At 47.1% G+C, this 23,407-nt stretch overlaps 1 protein-coding gene across 2 annotated transcripts in view; it reads right to left on the reverse strand.

Moving 5' to 3' along the window:
• The window catches only part of ENG (endoglin), a 54,514-nt gene extending 42,985 nt beyond the window's left edge, over positions 1-11,529 (reverse strand). For both annotated transcript variants that reach the window (XM_035102308.2, XM_035102306.2), the window contains exon 1: positions 11,165-11,529. In XM_035102308.2, the coding sequence (XP_034958199.1) occupies positions 11,165-11,228 (64 nt within the window). In that variant the 5' untranslated portion in view covers positions 11,229-11,529. The remainder of the gene's footprint in view (positions 1-11,164) is intronic.
• Positions 11,530-23,407: the final 11,878 nt, after the last annotated feature.

The following is a 23,407-nucleotide window of genomic DNA, read 5'->3' on the forward strand; positions in this document are numbered from 1 at the left end:
CTTCCCCTTAATTGTCACATGTGCCGAATGAAACGAGGAGCTAGCATGGAGACTTCCTGTTCCAATCCACCCCTGTTTGAAATCACATGATGCCTCAGACCAAACCATTGAAACAAGGGAGGAAGTTAACTTTCTCAAGGGAGGGTCCCATCCCACTAATTCTCAGACTGGGGGGGACTGGGGGGGAGGACTGTGGTGGGCTGAGAGGAAAGCTCCTAAATTGTTCATTTGAGTTACTCCTCAGAATACAGTTCTGTGGGAGTTTATCAAGATGATGGCAACAGAAGGTCATTGGGCAAATAACAGCACCAAGACCCCTGGCTTCTGTTCAGTAGCCAAATGGGCTGCTAGAAAAAGGAACCTTTACATTTCAATGCTTAACTAGCAACTTGAATGGCTGGATGACATAGCTCAGTCGGTAGAGCGTCAGACTCTTAATCTCAACGTCCTGGGTTCCAGTCTCACATTGGACAAAAGATTCCTAAATTGCAGGGGGCTGGACTAGATGAGTCTTATGGCCCCTTCCATCTCTACCATTCTATGATGGGTTGCCATATTTCAACTGACCTTTGGAAAAATTTCCCTTATGTCTGGGAAATCCAGACATAAGGCAACGCTAACAAAGAGGATTTAGACAAATTCATGGAGGAGAGGGCTTTTGATGGCTACTAGCCACGTATGGTTCCCCCCCCCCAATGTCAGAGGTTTCCTATAGGCATCTGGTTGGCCCCTGTAAGAACAGGATGCTGGACTAGATGGGTCACTGGCCCAATTCAACAGGCTTTTCTTATGTTCCCAGAGAGAACAGTGTGGTGTAGTGGTTAGCATGTCGGACTAGGAACTAGGAGACCAGGGTTTCAATCCTCACACTATCAGCTCCATCTGGTACGCAGGCTGAGACCCTACCTGCCTGCAGACTGTCTGGCCAGAGTGGTGCATACTCTGGTTATCTCCCGCTTGGACTTCTGCCATGCGCTCTACGTGGGGCTACCTTTGAAGGTGACCCGGAAACTACAACTAATCCAGAATGCGGCAGCTAGACTGGTGACTGGGAGCGGCCGCCAAGACCACATAACACTGGTCTTGAAAGATCTGCATTGGCTCCCAGTACATTTCCGAGCACAGCTCAAAGTGTTGGTGCTGACCTTGAAAGCCCTAAATGGCCTTGGGCCAGTATATCTGAAGGAGCGTCTCCACCCCCATCGTTCAGCCCGGACACTGAGGTCCAGTACCAAGGGCCTTCTGGCGGTTTCCTCATTGCGAGAAGCCAAGTTACAGGAAACCAGGCAGAGGGCCTTCTCGGTGGTGGCGCCTGCCCTGTAGAACGCTCTCCCATCAGATGTCAAAGAAAAAAACAGCTACCAGATTTTTAGAAGACATCTGAAGGCAGCCCTGTTTAGGGAGGCTTTTAATGTTTAATAGATTATTTTATTTCATTTTTCTGTTGGAAGCTGCTCAAAGTGGCTGGGGAAACCCAGCCAGATGGGCGGGGTATTATTATTATTATTATTATTAATAATAATAATAATAATAATAATAATAATAATATATTTTTATTATTTATTTATTTATTTATTTATTATTATTATTATCACTCAGCCATGAAGCTCACCGGGTGACCTAGGGACAGTCACCAAACTGTCAGCCTGAGCTACATCACAGGGTCATTGTAAGGATGAAATGAAGAAGGCGAGGGCCATGTGTTCTACCTTGAGGTTGTTTTCTGCTGCTCTAGAGAAGCGGACACAGAGCAATGGATTCAAACTACAAGAAAGAAGATTCCACCTCAACATTAGGAAGAACTTCCTGACAGTAAGAGCTGTTCAACTGTGGAATTTGCTGCCAAGGTGTGTGGTGGAGTCTCCTTCTTTGGAGGTATTTAAGCAGAGGCTTGACAGGCATATGTCAAGAATGCTTTGATGGTGTTTCCTGCTTGGCAGGGGGTTGGACTGGATGGCCCTTGTGGTCTCTTCCAACTCTGTGATTCTATGATTCTGCTGTAGGAGCCAACTCCCTAGGGGCCAAGGTCACTTTGGGGGCCCCAATAAAATGTTTGAGGTGTCTCCCCCAACGATGATGGGCATTGCCATTCAAATGGTGTCTGTAAGTTGTATCAATTATGCATATTTTATTCAAGTTGGCCCAGCTCAGAGCTCAGTGCAGACCTTGCAGCGCACGATTCTACAGCACCCTCTGCCAAGACATTTCACCGATAGTGCCTATTTAACAAGGCCTCAATGAACAATGCAGTAAACAGATCTTTTCCATGCTGCGCAGTTTAGATGCAGGCACAACACTCACAATTCAACGTGTTCTCACAAGGTGTCAAATCCCAGTTTCCTGATCCCACTTGATGAAGATGCATAATGTATACAAAATGCAGCGGGTGGGGTGGGGGAAAACAGCAAGAAATGGCATCTGACTCCTGAGGAGACAAATGCACTGGGCGGGATGCAGGAGAAGCCAAGCCGGCACAGGACAGATTCCTCCGAGTCCCTTACTCTAAGGTCACGGCCCAGGCTGCTTCCATGACGCTGTGTCCTTTACCCCACCTATTGTCCCATATTTCCTCAGTGTACCAACCTAGGCCAACCCCACTGCCGGCAGCATCCAGAGGAAGACAAACAGTCGCTTATCTGGGCTCTACAGGCTGCGTCACCCTTCCCTTTTCTGGGTCCTGCACCACACAGCCTGTCTAGGAAAATGCTGCCGGGACGAGGCCGCGAAGCCTCAAGGCTGAGCAGTGCTCCACGCAGACAAAAGCTTTATCTGTTTATGTTAATTCAGGGCCCGAGATCCCTGTTGGACCCACACACACAAAAGCAAAGAGATTAGATCGGTTTGGCGACGGCAAACAGGAGAGCGGCACCAACCCTTCACGTCTGACGATTAACCAAAGCGGTCTGCCTTTGGCGTAAAAAAAAGTTCCCACACAGGAGCGCCTTGCATGGCTCAACAAAACAGGTGAGCCGCTTGGGCCTTCGTCAGAGAAGGCTTTCTGGTGGTGGGTTTATAGAATCATAGAATTGCAGAGTTGGAAGGGACCCAAGGGTCATCCAGTCCAGCCCCCTGCAATGCAGGAATCTCAGCTAAAGCATCCCCAACAGGCGGCCACCCAACCTCTGCTTAGAAACCTCAAAGGAAGGAGAGCCCACAACCACCCCGAGGGAGACCGTTCCACTGCTCTTATTGTCAGAAAGTTTTTTTCTGAAGTTTAGTCGGAATCTTCTTTCTTATAACTGGAAGCCATTGGATCAAGTCCCATCCTCTAGATCAGGGGTTGTCCGCCTGGTCCCTCCTGCCCACTAGTGGGCGTTTCAGGAATTGGGGAGGGGGGTAGGGTGTTCTACGGCACAAGCTGAATCCTCCTTCCATTGAGCACTGGTGGGCGGTAAGGAAATTTTACCACCAAGAAAGATGCATTGGTGGGCAGTAGGTATAAAAAGGTTGACTACCCCTGCTCTACAGCAAGATAAAGCAAGCTTGCTCCATCTTCCAGATATTTGAAAATGAAAGATCTCCTCTCAGTCTCCTCTTTTACAGGTTAAACATACCCAGCTACTCATGGCTTGGTTACCAGACCCTTGATCATCTTGGTTGCCCTCTTCTGGACACCTTCCAGCTTGTCAACATCCTTCTTAAATTGTGGTGCCCAGAACTGGACACAGTATTTGAGATGTGGTCTGACCAAGGCAGAATAAAGTAGTACTATTACTTCCCTTGATCTGGATACTATACTTCTGTTGATACATAGCATTAGCTTTTTTTTTTTTTTTTGCTGCTGCTGCTGCTGCTGCTGCATCACACTGTTAAGCTTGCGGTCCACCAAGACCCCCAGATCCTTTTCACAGGTACTGCTAGGAAAGCCAGGTGTCCCCCATCTTATACTGTGCATCTGCTTCTTCCTGCCTAAGTGCAGAACCTTACATTTGTCCCCATTAAAACTCATTTTGTTAGTTCAGGCCCAGTTCTATAATCTGTTAAGGTCATTTTGAATTCTGATTCTGTCTTTGGCAGCATTGGCTACCCCTCACAGTTTGGGGTCATCAGCAAATTCGATGAGCATCCCCTCAATATCTGCTGCCTAACCGTCTGCTTTTATCCTGACTGTGGTTTCCCCCCCCCCTTTAAAATTTATTTCCCAGGAGATCCACAAACATACTTTATGGAAACCTGCATTCCCATATACACACTACAACGTACAATATTATGCATCTATAAAACACATTCTTGTAAGTGAGCCCCAAGTTACTACAAACTTTTGGAACTAGTCTTGGGTTTTCTGAGTGCGGTTTCTGAAGCATTGTTATTAAATGTTTAAATAAACACCTCCCAATTACATTATTATTATTATTATTATTATTATTATTATTATTATTATTATTAATACCCCGCACATCTGGCTGGGTTTCCCCAGCCACTCTGGGTGGCTTCCAACAGAAAAATGAAATAAAATAATCTATTAAACATTAAAAGCCTCCCTAAACAGGGCTGCCTTCAGATGTCTTCTAAAAGTCTGGTAGTTGTTTTCCTTTTTGACATCTGTTGGGAGGGCGTTCCACAGGGCAGGCGCCACCACTGAGAAGGCCCTCTGCCTGGTTCCCTGCAACTTGGCTTCTTGCAACGAGGGAACCGCCAGAAGGCCCTCGGTACTGGACCTCAGTGTCCGGGCAGAATGATGGGTTTTTTTACATGCAATTAAAAGCTCTGTCAAGTGCAAACTCATTTGCTGTTCATAGAATCATAGAATCATAGAGTTGGAAGCTGTGATGTAGGAATGATGTATTGGGTGTGTTTCTTGGTGATGGGAAAACTGATAAAAGTGGAGGTTCTCTTTTGTTCTGGGTTCCTTCCTTGTTATTCTGCGTGAGGGGAGGGACCCTGTTGCAACAGCAAAAATAAAGGCTTTGCTTCTCAAACTTCTCTGGTTGACCTCTGTTATATATTCTCCGACTGATGGAGAACCCAATAAGGGCTCTTGTGTACCCCATAAGGGAATAAGGGCAGGTTTTTGCTTTTAACAGTTGCTTCACACACTTTTATGTGTTTAAATTGTTTGTACTATGTGTTAAATGTAAGCCCCTGCCAATCCCGGACATGCGGCCCCTGGAAAGCAGCCCAGGAACGGATGCGGCCCCCTGGCTGAAAACGAGATTCCCTCACCCCTGCTCTAGCAAGTTTCATTCCCAGTCTCCTTTTTAATGGTTTGGGATTCAGTTCCCACCCACCCCATGCCATTTTCTGTGGTTGCTTAACCCAGTTCTCTCTGTTTGTGTGTGTGTGTGTGTGTGTGTGTGTGTGTGTGTGTGTGTGTTGGGGTGTGTGTGTGTATTATTTATAAGGAATAGGAATGGATGGGAACAAGCTGTGCCTCTCACTTTTCAACGTCTAGATCCCTTCCCAGTTTATCTTTGCTCTTGCACTACTTGGCTGATTTTTCACCGCCTAAACACTTCCCACATCAAAAAGGAATCCTTGTGGTTTCCCCTTTGCTCCACTTCCTCTATTCTTCCCCCTCCTCCTTCAGAAAGTGAAGAAAAATCTGCAACTTTGCAATTTCTCTTCTCCTCTCTCTCTCTCTCTCTCTCTCTCTCTCTCTCTCTCTCTCTCTCTCTCTCTCTCTCTCCGGGTGCTTTCCTAGCCCCAAAACTTTAAACTATTTCCTGCGAGCAGAACCACTTCTTCCCTTCCTCACCATGCAGCTTGGTTTCCAAAGAGTGAAAGGTCAGATGGTTGAGGGTAGGAGAAGGGCGTTTAAATGACTTTCTGGAGAGGATAATAGAATCCTAGAGTTGGAAGAGACCATAAGGGCCATCCAGTCCAACCCCCTGCCAAACAGGAAACACCATCAAAGCATTCCTGACATATGCCTGTCAAGCCTCTGCTTAAAGACCTCCAAAAAGGAGACTCCACCACACTCCTTGGCAGCAAATTCCACTGCCGAACAGCTCTTACTGTCAGGAAGTTCTTCCTAATGTTTAGGTGGAATCTTCTTTCTTGTAGTTTGAATCCATTGCTCCGTGTCCGCTTCTCTGGAGCAGCAGAAAACAACCTTTCTCCCTCCTCTATATGACATCCTTTGATATATTTGAACATGGCTATCATATCACCCCTTAACTTTCTCTTCTCCATCATCAAAGCATTCTTGACAGATGGCTGACAGCAACGCGTGGCCGGGTCAGCAAGTAGAATCATAGAATCATAAGCTGGAAGAGGAATAGGGGAGGGTATGCATCATGAACATAAGAAGTTGTTCAATGTTGTTGTTGTTGTTGTTGTTGTTGTTGTTGTCGTTTAGTTGGCTCCCTTAGCTGTATATTATGTCTTAGCTTATTGACCTTTCACTTTGCCAAATGACGCAGGTAGCTCAGTCAGTAGAACATGAGACATTTAATCACAGGGTCAAGGGGGCAAAAGGATTCCTGCATTGCTGGGGTTGGACTAGATGACAGAAGAAGAAGAAGAAGAAGAAGAAGAAGAAGAAGAAGAAGAAGAAGAAGAAGAAGAAGAAGAAGAAGAAGAAGAAGAGGAAGAATAGTTTGGATTTGATTTCCCCCTTTATCACTAAGGAGTCTCAAAGCGGCTAACATTCTCCTTTCCCTTTCCCTTTCATAGAATCATAGAGTTGGAAGAGACCACAAGGGCCATCCAGTACAACCCCCTGCCAAGCAGGAAACACCATCAAATCATTCTTGACATATGCCTGTCAAGCCTCTGCTTAAAGACCTCCAAAGAAGGAGTCTCCACCACACTCCTTGGCTGCAAATTCCACTGTCGAACAGCTCTTACTGTCAGGAAGTTCTTCCTAATGTTGAGGTGGAATCTTCTTTCTTGTAGCTTGACTCCATTGCTCCGTGTCCGCTTCTCTGGAGCAGCAGAAAACAACCTTTCACCCTCCTCTATATGACATCCTTTGATATATTTGAACATGGCTATCATATCACCCCTTCGCCTTCTCTTCTCCGGGCTAAACATACCCAGCTCCCTAAGCCGTTCCTCATAAGGCATCGTTTCCAGGCCTTTGACCATTTTGGTTGCCCTCTTCTGGACACGTTCCAGCTTGTCAGTCTCCTTCTTGAACTGTGGTGCCCAGAACTGGACACAGTACTCCAGGTGAGGTCTGACCAGAGCAGAGTACAGTGGTACTATTACTTCCCTTGATCTAGACGCTATACTCCTATTGATGCACCCTAGAATTGCATTGGCTTTTTCAGCTGCTGCATCACACTGCTGACTCATGTCAAGTTTGTGATCTACCAAGACTCCTCGATCCTTTTCACATGTACTGCTCTCAAGCCAGGTGTCACCCATCCTGTATTTGTGCCTTTCATATATTTTTTGCCCAAGTGTAGTACTTTACATTTCTCCTTGTTAAAATTCATCTTGTTTGTTTTGGCCCAGTTCTCTAATCTCTTCAGGTCATTTTGAAGTTTGATCCTGTCCTCTGTGGTATTAGCCACCCCTCCCAATTTGGTGTCGTCTGCAAACTTGCTCAGGATGCCCTCAAGCCCATCATCCAAGTCATTGATAAAGATGTTTTCTCCCCCACAAAAAACACTCTGTGAGGTGAGTGAGGCTGAGAGACTTCAGAGAAGTGTGACTAGCCGAAATTCACCCAGCAGCTGCATGTGGAGGAGCGGAAATGCGAACCCGACTACGAGTCTACCGCTCTTAACCACTACACCACACTGGCTCTCAGTATGGTGAGAAGAGTCCACTCAGTGAACTTCATGACTGAGTGGGGATTTGAACTCTGGTCTCCCAGGCACTAGTTCAACATTCCTGCTAATGTATCATGCGGGAGATAGTGGGGTTTGAACCCAGGACCTCACGCATGAAAAGCAGGGGCTTATGCACCGAGCTGTGAGCCACAGAGTTTCCCATTTTGGTCTATAGGTCCAAGCATCCAGCAATGTAATTCTTTGCAAGGATTGAAAGAAAGGTCCACTCTCCATATGATTGACGTCCAAGTCATCACCTTTTAGGAGAGGGGTGCAAGTAACTGAGAAGGTTGGGAAACATCCCAAAACATCTTTTTAGGGGGTCTGAGAATTTATAGAGGTTGTTGTTGTTTAGTCGTTTAGTCGTGTCCGACTCTTCGTGACCCCATGGACCAGAACGTTTCCGAGCACAGTTCAAAGTGTTGGTGCTGACCTTGAAAGCCCTAAATGGCCTCGGTTCAGTATACCTGAAGGAGCGTCTCCACCCCTATCTGACGAAGTGTGCATACACATGAAAGCTCATACCAAAATAAAAACTTAGTTGGTCTTTAAGGTGCTACTGAAGGAATTTTTTTATTTTGCTCCACCCCCATCGTTCTGCCCGGACACTGAGGTCCAGCACCGAGGGCCTTCTGGCGGTTCCCTCGTTGCGAGAAGCAAAGCTACAGAGAACCAGGCAGAGGGCCTTCTCGGTAGTGGCACCTGCCCTGTGGAACGCCCTCCCAACAGATGTCAAAAAGGAAAACAACTACCACACTTTTAGAAGACATCTGAAGGCAGCCCTGTTCAGGGAGGCTTTTAATGTTTAATTGATTACTGTGTTTTATTTTTCTGTTGGAAGCCGCCCAGCGTGGCTGGGGAGACCCAGCCAGATGGGTGGGGTATAAATAATATATTATTATTATTATTATTATTATTATTATTGCAGAGATAGTTTTATTGCTTTTATTTGACAGTTTTATTGCTTTTAGTTGACTGGGCCTGTAACCTTTCGGTTTTTTCTTATTGTATCCTGTTTTGGTGACCTTTGGCTGTGAAGCATATTATGAATTTGTAAACAATAAACAAAATAAGCCACGGGCCATGTATTGTCATGGAGACTTTTGAATGGGGCCAATTTATATTGGCTCTCTGTATATCCACTAGGAATGAGAGGGATAAATTCAAATCTATTTGCATTTTCATGAGAAACTACCTAATATGCACTTCTCCATCCAACATGCAAACACTGCTATCTTTAGAAATTCACACTTCTCTGAATTCTGGGATGCAGTTCTCCAACCAAACAGCATGTGCCAAAAAGAATATACTGAGCAAAGTGTGCATAAAAAGTATGGGGGGCATACAAAACACGCCTTTTAACAGGGGAAACTGCTAGCATAAAAGTATGTCAAGACGATATACAAAAGCAAGTTTATTAGGAGAAATTCACATTGGAATTATTGTGACCTTTTGAATTAGAACACAAAAACAAAGCCGAAAATTACGACAGAAATATGAAGAACTAGATTTAAGATGGGAAGAATGCCAAACTAACAGCCACCCAAATGGACAGATTTGTCCGTTTCTGACGGGCCCCAGTTAGCGACAAGCGTTTTGCAACATCTCACCTCAGTGAGAAAAAGTTTTCAATTACCAATAATCACATCTAGGATTAACCTCATTGGCTAGAATACTGCCACTTCACAAAGGTGACACTGGGTACCTGGTAAGTCTGCTGGGCTCAAGGTGGATGGGAAACATAAAGGTCCCTCCCAGTTTCCCTTCTTTTTTCTTATTTATCTTTAAGCCTGACTTGGACCAAGCAGCCCTCCAGACAGAGGGCTGCCCTCTGTGGAATAGGTCATGTGGCCATTCTACCCCCCTCCCCACCCTTCTTTCCAATTATCCGGCTGAAGGCGGTGAAGGTCCTATGTAAGTTCTGTAGTCCAAGCGGGAGATAACCAGAGCATGCACCACTCTGGCGAGACAGTCTGCAGGCAGGTAGGGTCTCAGCCTGCGTACCAGATGGAGCTGATAGACAGCTGCCCTGGACACAGAATTGACCTGAGCCTCCATGGACAGCTGTGAGTCCAAAATGACTCTCAGGCTGCGCAACTGGTCCTTCAGGGGCACAGTGACCCCATTCAGGACCAGGGAGTCCCCCACACCCGCCCACCCGTACTTCTGTCTTGTCAGGATTCAACCTCAATCTGTTAGCCGCCATCCATCCTCCAACCGCCTCCAGGCACTCACACAGGACCTTCACCGCCTTCACTGGTTCTGATTTAAAAGAGAGATAGAGTTGGGTGTCATCCGCATACTGATGAACACCCAGCCCAAACCCCCTGATGCTCTTTCCCAGATGTTAAAAAGCATGGGGGAGAGGACGGAACCCTGAGGTGCCCCACAAGTGAGAGCCCAGGGGTCCGAACACTCATCCCCCACCACCACTTTCTGAACATGGCATAGCATCTGCCTTGCACACAGAAGTGGAGCTGGTCATGTCTCCAGCCTAAAATGCTGGAGAGCCACTTGCAGTTTACAAAACACTCAGCTAGGTCAACCTCTGTTTCAGCTCGGTATGAAGAAGGAACCCAAGAACCAGCTGGCTTAGGAAGTTGGGGCAGCAGATACTGTACACACTACCCAGGCTTGTGCCCCAGAGAAGTCACTTTGGTGCTGCTAACACAGTGGTTTGACTTCACCCCTGGAGGTGCACTCCATTGTTCCTTGAGACAGAGGAATCCTAACATCCCACCTGTCCTCTAAGGAGCTCAAGGTAGAACACATGGCGCTCTCCTTCTTCATTTCATCCTTACAATGACCCTATGATGTAGCTCAGGCTGACAGTTTGGTGACTGTCCCTAGGTCACCCGGTGAGCTTCATGGCTGAGTGATAATAATAATAATAATAATAATAATAATAATAATAATAATAATTTCTTATTTATACCCCACCCATCTGGCTGGGTTTCCCCAGCCACTCTGGGCGGCTTACAACAGAAAAATGAAATAAAATAATCTATTAAACCTTAAAAAGCCTCCCTAAACAGGGCTGCCTTCAGATGTCTTCTAAAAATCTGGTAGCTGTTTTTCTCTTTGACATCTGAAGTTCCACAGGGCGGGCGCCACCACCGAGAAGGCCCTCTGCCTGGTTTCCTGCAACTTGGCTTCTCGCAACGAGGGAACTGCCAGAACGCCCTCGGTACTGGACGTCAGTGTCCAGGCAGGTGGAGACGCTCCTTCAGCTATACTGGACCGAGGTCATTTAGGGCTTTAAAGGTCAGCACCAACACTTTGAGCTGTGCTCGGAAACGTACTGGGAGCCAATGTAGATCTTTCAAGACCAGTGTTATGTGGTCTCGGCGGCTGCTCCCAGTCCCCAGTCTAGCTGCCGCATTCTGGATTAGTTGTATCCCCTCCTGCCTCCCCCCTCAGCACCACCCAAGAGAGCCACTTACTCGCTCCTGCTGTCACAACGCTCCAGGCCAGAAGGAGGACCGCCAGGCACCATCCCGTCTCCATAGCGCCTTGATTCCTTGCTTCTTCTTCTCCTCGACTCTCTTGCTCCTCTTAGCCCGTGTCTAGGGGCAGAGGTCCTGGAGGGCAGCTCTCCGCAGGGCTGTGGCGCTTGGTGGCGGGACACGGGAAAAGCAGGCGGCTCAGCTCTGCCCTTCTCCACTCCAGCCTTGGTCCTTTCCAGGGGAGTCGGAAGAGGCAGCAGGGGAACGGGTTGGAACCGAGATGGCTTTCTCACAGAGACTTGCTGCGCGCCTCCTTTGGAGCTCTCACTGCTTGAATGTTTGTGACTGGCTCGGCTCAGCCTTGATGACCAACCCAGGCAGGAAATCGACTCCCTTTGCAGGGAGGCCAGCCAAGAACTCGTCTCTGCCAAAACAGCAAAATAGGAAATGCTGCTGCCTTTGTCTCTCTCTCTCTCTCTCTCTCTCTCTCTCTCTCTCTCTCTCTCTCTCTCTCTCTCTCTCTCTCTCTCTCTCTCTCTCACACACACACACACACACACACACACACACAGCACCCTCTCTTTCTCTCTTTGAAGTTCTTCAAACAATGCAGGAGGTGGGGGGGTGGGGTGGGGGGGCGAAACACAGCAACTGATCATTCACTGATCATCCCCAGATAAAACCACAGTGGACTTTGCTACCAAACTCTACCACTTTGTCCTTCCCCACAACCACGTCAAATTTGGTGATGCCTAGAGAGTTAGAAATGGCTATGGAACAACTGATTGGTTCAAAATTGGGAAAAGAGTACGGCAAGGTTGTATATTGTTTCCCTGCTTATTGAATTTATATGCAGAATTCATCATGCGAAAGGCTGGACTAGATGAATCCCAAAACGGAATTAAGATTGCCGGAAGAAATATCAACAACCTCAGATATGCAGACGACACAACCTTGATGGCAGAAAGTGAGGAGGAATTAAAGAACCATAGAATCCTAGAGTTGGAAGAGACCACAAGGGCCATCCAGTCCAACCCCCTGCCAAGCAGGAAACACCATCAAAGCATTATTGACATATGCCTGTCAAGCCTCCGCTTAAAGACCTCCAAAGAAGGAGACTCCACCACACTCCTTGGCAGCAAGTTCCGCTGTCGAACAGCTCTTACTGTCAGGAAGTTCTTCCTAATGTTTAGGTGGAATCTTCTTTCTTGTAGTTTGAATCCATTGCTCCGTGTCCGCTTCTCTGGAGCAGCAGAAAACAACCTTTATCCCTCCTCTATATGACATCCTTTCATATATTTGAATATGGCTATCATATCACCCCTTAACCTTCTCTTCTCTAGGCTAAACATACCCAGCTCATTAAGCCGTTCCTCATAAGGCATTGAATGCTACCATTCAATGGATTTGTAACTGGCTAACTGACCGAACCCAACGGGTGCTCATCAATGGCTCCTCCCCATCCTGGATAGTAGTGACTAGTGGGTGACACAGGGTTCTGTCTTGGGCCCAGTCTTATTCAACATCTTCATCAATGACTTGGATGATGGGCTTGAGGGCATCCTGAGCAAGTTTGCAGATAACACCAAATGGGGAGGGGTCAGGGCCGTCTTAAACGCCCCTGGCGCCATGGTGCAACCGATCCCTTCAGCGCCCCCCCCCCGCCCCGTTTCCCAGCGGGGTGGGTGGGTACCGCGCACAGCGCAGCTGCCAGCGGCGCTGCTGCGTGGTGGGCGGGCAGATAGGCACAGCGGGGGTGCCGTGGCTGCAGCTGCGCAGCAGACCGGCCGGCCAGCGGGCGGGCGGGCGCAGCTCGCGGCGCCCCCCTGGCGGGCCGGTGCCGTGGTGCCCTGCACCACCTAGCTTGGCCGTAGGGCCGGCCCTGGGAGGGGTGGCTAATACCCCAGAGGACAGGATCACACTTCCAAATGACCACAACAGATTAGACAACTGGGCCAAAGCAAACAAGATGAATTTTAACAAGGAGAAATGTAAAGTACTACACTTGGGCAAAAAAAAATGAAAGGCACAAATACAGGATGGGTGACACCTGGCTTGAGAGCAGTACATGTGAAAAGGATCAAGGAGTCTTGGTAGATCACCAACTTGACATGAGTCAGCAGTGTGATGCAGCAGCTAAAAAAGCCAATGCAATTCTGGGCTGCATCAATAGGAGTATAGCATCTAATTCTAGATCAAGGGAAGTAATAGTACCACTGTATTCTGCTCTGGTCAGACCTCACCTGGAGTACTGGGTCCAGTTCTGGGCAGAACAGCCCCCACCTTCTTATAGGAGAGTGAATTTCAGGACGTGCAGTTTTGCAAATTCCATTTTCTGTGCAATTATTAAAGTTATTAACCAACTGGGTGTACAACAACCAGAGCCTCCTTTGTATTGAGGCCTCTCTGTATGTTGTTTTGTTTGAATTCCTGAACCCCTCCAGTTTATTATTTGTGTCTAAGTCCTTGATGCCTCTTGGCTCCTTTCCTGTCTCTGGGGCTCCGCAAATATTTCAGGAGCATCTGACAGGCTTGTAAACCTGCGTATTATTCACAATGGCCTTTCGCCTTTGATCCCGGGCCAGCCATTGATCTCAAGGGCCCCCGGCTTCAGGACTCAGGGTAGAACCCAGGAAACTTATTTACCTCTGGGCAAATTAAGCTGGGTACGATGGTTGGGGTCCCACCTCTAGCACACCCAGCTACCTTGGCCGCAGTTTATGCATGCAAGGTCGGGGTTTCTTCTTCCGATGCAGAATGTTATCCTCATCAAAATGTCACCCCATTCTGTTCCACCCCCACCTGGGAGCGGGGAGAAATTTGATTTGGTTCACAATTAAATGCGAGCCTACCTAATTCGGGAGTGCCTGATCACCTCATCTGTCTCATGAGAAATCTCTATGTGGGACAAGAAGCTACAGTTAGAACTGGATATGGAACAACTGATTGGTTCAAAATTGGGAAAGGGGTACGACAAGGTTGTATATTGTCTCCCTGCTTATTTAACTTATATGCAGAATTCATCATGCGAAAGGCTGGACTAGATGAATCCCAAACCGGAATTAAGATTGCCGGAAGAAATATCAACAACCTCAGATATGCAGATGACACAACCTTGATGGCAGAAAGTGAGGAGGAATTAAAGAACCTTTGAATGAGGGTGAAAGAGGAGAGCGCAAAAGATGGTCTGAAGCTCAACATCAAAAAAACCAAGATCATGGCCGCTGGTCCCATCACCTCCTGGCAAATAGAAGGGGAAGAAATGGAGGCAGTGAGAGATTTGACTTTCCTGGGCTCCTTGATCACTGCAGATGGTGACAGCAGTCACGAAATTAAAAGACGCTTGCTTCTTGGGAGAAAAGCAATGACAAACCTAGACAGCATCTTAAAAAGCAGAGACATCACCTTGCCAACAAAGGTCTGTCTAGTTAAAGCTATGGTTTTCCCAGTAGTGATGAATGGAAGTGAGAGCTGGACCATCAAGAAGGCTGATCGCCGAAGAATTGATGCTTTTGAATTATGGTGCTGGAGGAGGCTCTTGAGAGTCCCATGGACTGCAAGAAGATCAAACCTATCCATTCTGAAGGAAATCAGCCCTGAGTGCTCACTGGAAGGACAGTTCCTGAAGCTGAGGCTCCAATACTTAGGCCACCACATGAGAAGAGAAGACTCCCTGGAAAAGTCCCTCATGTTGGGAAAGATTGAGGGCACAAGGAGAAGGGGACGACAGAGGACGAGATGGTTGGACAGTGTTCTCGAAGTTACCAACATGCTCCAAGACTTTGGCCACCTCATGAGAAGAGAAGACTCCCTGATGTTGGGAAAGATGGAGGGCACAAGGAGAAGGGGACGACAGATGACGAGATGGCTAGACAGTGTTATTGAAGCTACGAACATGAGTTTGACCAAACTGCGGGAGGCAGTGGAAGACAGGAGTGCCTGGCGTGCTCTGGTCCATGGGGTCACGAAGTGTCGGACATGACTAAACGACTAAACAACAACAACAACCTAATTCGCACTTTCTGAAACAATAGAGCACAGCCGCCCCTTGAAATTTGCACTTGTCTGAATTTCTCAGGGCAGTTCTCCAGCCAAGTAACATGTCAAAAAATGGCATGGTCATGTAGGTCCCACTTCACAAGTGTTTGCTGTGCAAACATGAGAAATTGGGAGTTTGTTAAAAGGGAGATATTAAAAGCACAAGTTCAGGCAATACCAATGAGACGGAAACATGGAAGGTGCCTAAAGAAGCCAGGCTGGCTATCTAAAGAACTTTTGACTGAGTTAAGATTTAAAAGGGATATGTACAAAAAATGGGAAAGGGGGGAAATCTCCAGAGAGGAATTCAAACATATAGCCAGCACGTGTAGAGACAAAGACCCTGATGTTGGGAAAGATTGAGGGCACTAGGAGAAGGGGACGACAGAGGACGAGATGGTTGGACAGTGTTCTTGAAGCTACCAACATGAGTTTGACCAAACTGCGGGAGGCAGTGGAAGACAGGAATGCCTGGCGTGCTATGGTCCATGGGGTCACGAAGAGTCGGACACGACTAAACGACTAAACAACAACAACTTTAGCTTCTACCTCGCACCCAATTTTTTTCCTCTACCTCCCCCCCCCCAATATGTCTTGTCTTCTACCTGGGCACTTTGAATTGTGCCTGGAAATGAGCAGGTAGCCAGTGGAGTTGTTTTAGCAGGTGAATCACATCCTCCTTGTAAGCAACCCCAGTCAGCAGTCTGGCTGCACCGTTCTTGCGGCTTGGGACCCCCGTACCTACGGGACCGCCTCTCCTGGTATGCCCCGAAGAGGACCTTAAGGTCCACAAACAACAATCTTCTGGAGATCCCAAGCCATAAGGTGGCTAGATTGGCCTCTACTAGGGCCAGGGCCTTTTCAGGATTGGCCCCAACTTGGTGGAATGCTCTTTCCCAGGAGACCAGGGCCCTGAGGGATTTGTCATCTTTCCGCAGGGCCTGCAAGACAGAGCTGTTCCGCCTGGCCTTTGGGTTGGACTTAGTCTGACCCCTGTGTTTTTCCTTCCTCATGGCTTGGATTTATGGATTACTTAAAATGAGGCTGCATTTTACATTTTAATACTGTATTTTAATCTGTATTTTAATTAATTGCTTTTTATGTTTTATTGTAATTTTATTGGTGTGAGCCGCCTTGAGTCCAGTTCTGACTGGGGAGGGCAGGGTATAAATAAAATTTTATTATTATTATTATTATTATTATTATTATTATTATTATTATTAACCAGCTGCAGTTTCCAAGCAGTTTTCAAAGGCAGCCCCACATTGCAATAGTGTAACCCAGGTGTAACTAAGGCATGAATCACTGGCCAGAGACTGTAGTGGCGGGGGGCGGGGAGGGGAAGGGATTTGCTTGCAAATCTATGTGCAAAAAAGATTCCTGCTTTGCAGGGGGTTGGACTAGATGACACTCGTGGTACCGTCAAACTCTACAACAAAAATATCAACACAAGTATAAACGATTCAGTTAAAATGCAGATTAATACAATGTTAAAATTCAATTTTTAAATTAAAAATCTACAAGTAAGATAAAACCATTATGAGATAAAACCTATGGGGAGGGTAACCCCGGGGTCAGACTGCATCAGTCCAAAGGCCAAGTGGAACAGCTCTGTCTTGCAGGCCCTACGAAAAGATGACAAATCCCGCTGGGCCCTAGTCTCCTGAGAGCGAGCGTTCCACCAGGTCGGGGCCAGTACTGAGAAGGCCCTGGTCCTGGTCGAGGCCAGCCTAACCACCTTGTGACTTGGGATCTCCAGTATGTTATTATTTGTGCACCTTAATGTCCTCTGCGGGGCATACCGGGAGAAGCGGTCCCGTAGGTTGTTGTTGTTGAGTCGTTTAGTCGTGTCCGACTCTTCGTGACCCCATGGACCAGAGCACGCCAGGCACTCCTGTCTTCCACAGCCTCCCGCAGTTTGGTCAGACTCATGTTGGTAGCTTCGAGAACATTGTCCAACCATCTCGTCCTCTGTCATCCCTTTCTCCTTGTGCCGTCCATCTTTCCCAACATCAGGGTCTTTTCCAGGGAGTCTTCTCTTCTCATGAGGTGGCCAAAGTATTGGAGCCTCAGCTTCAGGAACTGTCCTTCCAGTGAGCACTCGGGGCTGATTTCCTTCAGAATTGATAGGTTTGATCTTCTTGCAGTCCATGGGACTCTCAAGAGTCTCCTCCAGCACCACAATTCAAAAGCATCAATTCTTCGGCAATCAGCCTTCTTGATGGTCCAGCTCTCACTTCCATACATCACTACTGGGAAAACCATAGCTTTAACCACACACACACACACACAGAGAGAGAGAGAGAGAGAGAGAGAGAGAGAGAGAGAGAGAGAGAGAGAGAGAGAGAGAGAGAGAGAGAAGCTGGCTCTACATGCGTTGCTGTGCGTTAGTCTGTGAAATGGAGGGTAATAGCCCCCCTTCAGATCCCCCTGAGCCTCAGAGTCCCCCTCAGTTGAGGCGAGATACTGTGGAGAGGGCAGGTTGCATCCCTGTGTCTCCCCCCACCCTGTTCTGACCCATTACGTATCCCTGCCCCCCTATTTGGCCCCCCATTGCCCCCAGGCAGGCCCCTATTTCCACTTGGCAATGTTGGGCCTTGTTGCTGGAAAAGGCCTGTTTTCAGTTGGTTTGGTCTTCAACAACTCTGCCGGATGGATGTATGTGAGTGGTGGATCTTGTGGTGGAGGCGTGGTTTGTGGGTGTGGTGTAGATTTCACAGGAAGGTAGGGGGTGTACTGTGGGAGGAAATCCATTTGAGGGCGCTGTTTTACTTTGTTGAAAAAGAGGTTGTACCTGCGGAGGTGTGAAATTTGAGGGATTTTGTTTTCCAACAATGCTCAGGGAGTGGCCTGGATCGTTGTGTCAAAATTTCAGGTCGATCGGTCAAGCGGTTACGGAGAAAAGTGGATCCCGCACTTTCACGATTTTTACATTTATATATATATATATAGATACAGTGGTACCTCGGTTTATGAACACAATTGGTTCTGGAAGTCTGTTCATAAACTGAAGCGTTCATAAACTGAAGTGAACTTTCCCATTGAAAGTAATGGAAAGTGAATTAATACGTTCCAGATGGGTCCGCGGCATTCGTAAACCGAAAATTCGTAAACCGAGGTTCCACTGTATATATCGGTCTTTAGAAAAAAATCACAGACCTGGAAGAATGAAAAATAGTGAGAGATTGAAAATTTAATGGACATCTCTTTCAACCACAAGCTCTATGTCAGGGGCATCTTGAAGCTTGAATAGGGTGAGATACAGTTTGAATATTAATTAGAATCATAGAATCATAGAATCATAGAATCATAGAGTTGGAAGAGACCACAAGGGCCATCCAGTCCAACCCCCTGCCAAGCAGGAAACACCATCAAAGCATTCCTGACATATGCCTGTCAAGCCTCTGCTTAAAGACCTCCAAAGAAGGAGACTCCACCACACTCCTTGGCAGCAAATTCCACTGCCGAACAGCTCTTACTGTCAGGAAGTTCTTCCTAATGTTTAGGTGGAATTTTCTTTCTTGTAGTTTGAATCTGTTGCTCCGTGTCCGCTTCTCTGGAGCAGCAGAAAACAACCTTTCTCCCTCCTCTATATGACATCCTTTTATATATTTGAACATGGTTATCATATCACCCCTTAACCTTCTCTTCTCCAGGCTAAACATACCCAGCTCCCTAAGCCGTTCCTCATAAGGCATCGTTTCCAGGCCTTTGACCATTTTGGTTGCCCTCTTCTGGACACGTTCCAGCTTATCAGTATCCTTCTTGAACTGTGGTGCCCAGAACTGGACACAGTACTCCAGGTGAGGTCTGACCAGAGCAGAATACAGTGGTACTTTTACTTCCCTTGATCTAGATGCTATACTCCTATTGATGCAGCCCAGAATTGCATTGGCTTTTTTAGCTGCTGCATCACACTGCTGACTCATGTCAAGTTTGTGGTCTACCAAGACTCCTAGATCCTTTTCACATGTACTGCTCTCAAGCCAGGTGTCTCCCATCCTGTATTTGTGCCTTTCATTTTTTTTGCCCAAGTGTAGTACTTTACATTTCTCCTTGTTAAAATTCATCTTGTTTGCTTTGGCCCAGTTGTCTAATCTGTTGTGGTCATTTGGAAGTGTGATCCTGTCCTCTGGGGTGTTAGCCACCCCTCCCAATTTGGTGTCATCTGCAAACTTGCTCAGGAATCCCTCAAGCCCATCATCCAAGTCATTGATAAAGATGTTGAACAAGACTGGGCCCAAGACAGAACCCTGTGGCACCCCACTAGTCACTACTCTCCAGGATGAGGAGGAGCCATTGATGAGCACCCTTTGGGTTCGGTCAGTAAGCCAGTTACAAATCCACTGAATGGTAGCATTGTCTAGCCCACATTTTACCAGCTTCTTTACAAGAATATCATGGGGCACCTTGTCAAAGGCCTTGCTGAAATCAAGATAGGCTACATCCACAGCGTTCCCTTCATCTACCAGGCTTGTAATTCTGTCAAAAAATGAGATCAGATTAGTCTGACATGACTTATTTTTCAGGAACCCATGCTGACTTTTAGTGATCACAGAGTTTCTTTCTAGGTGCTCACAGACTGTTTGCTTAATGATCTGCTCTAGAATCTTTCCTGGTATTGATGTCAGGCTGACTGGGCGGTAATTGTTTGGGTCCTCTCTTTTCCCCTTTTTGAAAATAGGGACAACATTTGCCCTCCTCCAGTCTGCTGGAACTTCGCCTGTTCTCCAGGAATTTTCAAAGATTATTGCCAGTGGTTCTGAAATCACCTCTGCCAGTTCTTTTAATACTCTTGGATGTAGTTCATCTGGCCCTGGAGACTTGAATACATCTAAACTAGCCAAGTATTCTTGTACTACCTCCTTACTTATTCTGGGCTGTGTTTCCCCTGCTGAATCATCTGCTCCATATTCTTCAGGTCGGGCATTGTTTTCTTTTTTGGAGAAGACTGAGGCAAAGAAGGCATTGAGGAGTTCTGCCCTTTCTCTGTCCCCTGTTTGCATTTCACCATCTTCTCCTCTGAGTGACCCCACTGTTTCCTTGTTTTTCCTTTTGCTACGGACATACCCATAAAAGCCCTTTTTGTTGCTTTTAACCTCTCTAGCGAGCCTTCAGAATGGATAGGTTTCTTCCAGCAATCTTAATTCCGGCTTGGGATTCATCTAGTCCAACCTTTCGCATGATGAATTCTGCATATAAGTTAAATAAGCAGGGAGACAATATACAACCTTGTCGTACTCCTATCCCAATTTTGAACCACTCAGTTGTTCCATATCCAGTTCTAACTGTAGCTTCTTGTCCCACATAGAGATTTCTCAGGAGACAGATGAGGTGATCAGGCACTCCCATTTCTTTAAGAACTTGCCATAGTTTGCTGTGGTCAACACAGTCAAAGGGAAGCAATTACAGAATGGAAGATTGGGAGGGTGGTCTGGGTTGCTGGAGGCCAGGGCAGGGGTGGGATGAAAGGAATATATAATTAAAATTAAAGGACGGATTAACAAGGTCTGAACTGGAAAGGGTTAAGGAATGAGACGTGGTATAGCTGAAATTATAATCTAGGGCGAGAGGTGGGGAGGGGGTTTATAATTCAATATATTAGATGGGATAGAAATCATAGTTTAGGAAATGTGGAATATTTTAAGGGAAAAATTAGAGGCTAAGTAGAAATAAATAATGGGCACCACAGTTCAAGAAGGATACAGACAAACTAGAACGTGTCCAGAAGAGGGCAACCAAAATGGTCAAAGGCCTGGAAACGATGCCTTATGAGGAACGGCTTAGGGAACTGGGTATGTTTAGCCTGGAGAAGAGAAAGTAAAGGGGTGATATGATAGCCATGTTCAAATATATGAAAGGATGTTTTCTGCTGCTCCAGAGAAGCGGACACGGAGCAATGGATTCAAACTACAAGAAAGAAGATTCCACATAAACATTAGGAAGAACTTCCTGACAGTAAGAGCTGTTCAGCAGTGGAATTTGCTACCAAGGAGTGTGGTGGAGTCTCCTTCTTTGGAGGTCTTTAAGCAGAGGCTTGACAGGCATATGTCAAGAATGCTTTGATGGTGTTTCCTGCTTGGCAGTGGGTTGGACTGGATGGCCCTTGTGGTCTCTTCCAACTCCATGATTCTATGATTCTATTCTATGAAGGAAATCAGCCCTGAGTGCTCACTGGAAGGACAGATCGTGAAGCTGAGGCTCCAATACTTTGGCCACCTCATGAGAAGAGAAGAATCCTTGGAAAAGACCCTGATGTTGGGAAAGATTGAGGGCACTAGGAGAAGGGGACGACAGAGGACGAGATGGTTGGACAGTGTTCTCGAAGCTACCAACATGAGTTTGACCAAACTGCGGGAGGCAGTGGAAGACAGGAGTGCCTGGCGTGCTATGGTCCATGGGGTCGGACACGACTAACTGACTCAACAACAACAAAAATGCACTTGCCAGAACCAGCTCTTCATTTCTTTCCCCATCTCCCATTGAGCTTCCTAACATCGTGCTGAGAATTTCCTGGATACCCTGTTTTTGTTTTTCTTGGAAAGGTAAAAAACAGTCTCTCGAGGTGCTTGGAAGTTCCTGGACTCCCTTGATGGCAATCATGTTTTCAGGCACTGGTTCCTTTGAGCACCTTCTCTTTCCTTCTAGGCTCAGCCAGCTGGCAAGAGAGGGGGAAGGATATGCTGAAGAGGTCACTGGAGGGTGCAATCTAGCTGGGGGTGTTGGTGAGAGGAGCAAACCATTCCGTTTAAGCCAGTGGTTCCCAACCCTTTTTTGGCCATGCCCCACGTTGTTGTTGTTGTTGTTGTTGTTGTTGTTGTTGTTGTTGTTGTTGTTGTTGTTGTTGTTGTTGTTCTACCTCTCTTTGAAATCAGAACCAGTGAAGGTAGTGAAGGTCCTATGTGAGTGGCTGGAGGCAGTTGGAGGATGGATGGCGGCTAACAGATTGAGGTTGTATCCTGGCAAGACAGAAGTACTGTTTGTGGGAGACAGGAGGCGGGCAGGTGTGGAAGACTCCCTGGTCCTCAACGGGGTAACTGTGCCCCTGAAGGACCAGGTGCGCAGCCTGGGAGTCATTTTGGACTCACAGCTGTCCATGGAGGCGCAGGTCAATTCTGTGTCCAGGGCAGCTGTCTGTCAGCTCCATCTGGGACGCAGGCTGAGACCCTACCTGCCTGCAGACTGTCTCGCCAGAGTGGTGCATGCTCTAGTTATCTCCCACATGGACTACTGCAATGCGCTCTATGTGGGGCTACCTTTGAAGGTGACCCAGAAACTACAGCTAATCCAGAATGCGGCAGCTAGACTGGTGACTGGAAGCAGCCACTGAGACCACATAACACCGGTCTTGAAAGACCTACATTGGCTCCCAGTTCAAAGTGTTGGTGCTGACCTTGAAAGCCCTGAATGGCCTCAGTCCAGTATACCTGAAGGAGCGTCTCCACCCCCATCATTCTGCCTATCTAGATGACGTATCAGTCTTTTGTCCCTTGTGGAACACCATCCCACCAGATGTCAGCTGTTATTTGGTTTTTGTCTTGGAAGTGCCAGGTATATACAAATGTCAAAAAGAAAAACAACGACCAGACTTTTAGAGGACATCTGAAGGCAGCTCTGTTTAGGGAAGCTTTTAATCTTTCAGAAATTAGTGTATTTTAATATTTCTGTTGGAAGCCGCCCAGAGTGGCTGGGGAAACCCAGCCAGATGGGTGGGGTCTAAATAATAAATTATTATTATTATTATTATTATTATTATTATTATTATTATTTCCTCTTTCAGCTCCATGTGCTTCTCAAGTCTGTTTAATTCATTTGGGTTTGCCTTTCGGCCAGGTCCTTTGGGAAAACGAAGTGTGCATATTTATCTGTTTGTCTCTCTCCACCAGCGAGGAGTGGGGTGCTGACCCCTGGGATAGGCTATAGAAGTCACCCCCTCGCCTAATAAGGATGACACCACCCCCTCCTTCTTCCAATCCTGCCCCTTTGGCTCGTCTCTGATGGCTGCCCCAAGGAGATGTGTTTCCTGAGCCTGTTGAAATGTGGGGTGAGGAATGTGTGTGTGTGTGGAGGGAGAGGGCTGTCATATCCTTCCCCCTCCCGACATTCCAGGCACGCGCCATCTCCCACTGAGGCTTCACCCGGCTGGAGGGGGGGCGCTCTCTTTCCTTGCTACAGACGCACAGCCTGTTCCTGTTTATCACC

Source organism: Zootoca vivipara, chromosome Z (genome assembly GCF_963506605.1).
Source record: "Zootoca vivipara chromosome Z, rZooViv1.1, whole genome shotgun sequence".
Taxonomy (NCBI): domain Eukaryota; kingdom Metazoa; phylum Chordata; class Lepidosauria; order Squamata; family Lacertidae; genus Zootoca; species Zootoca vivipara.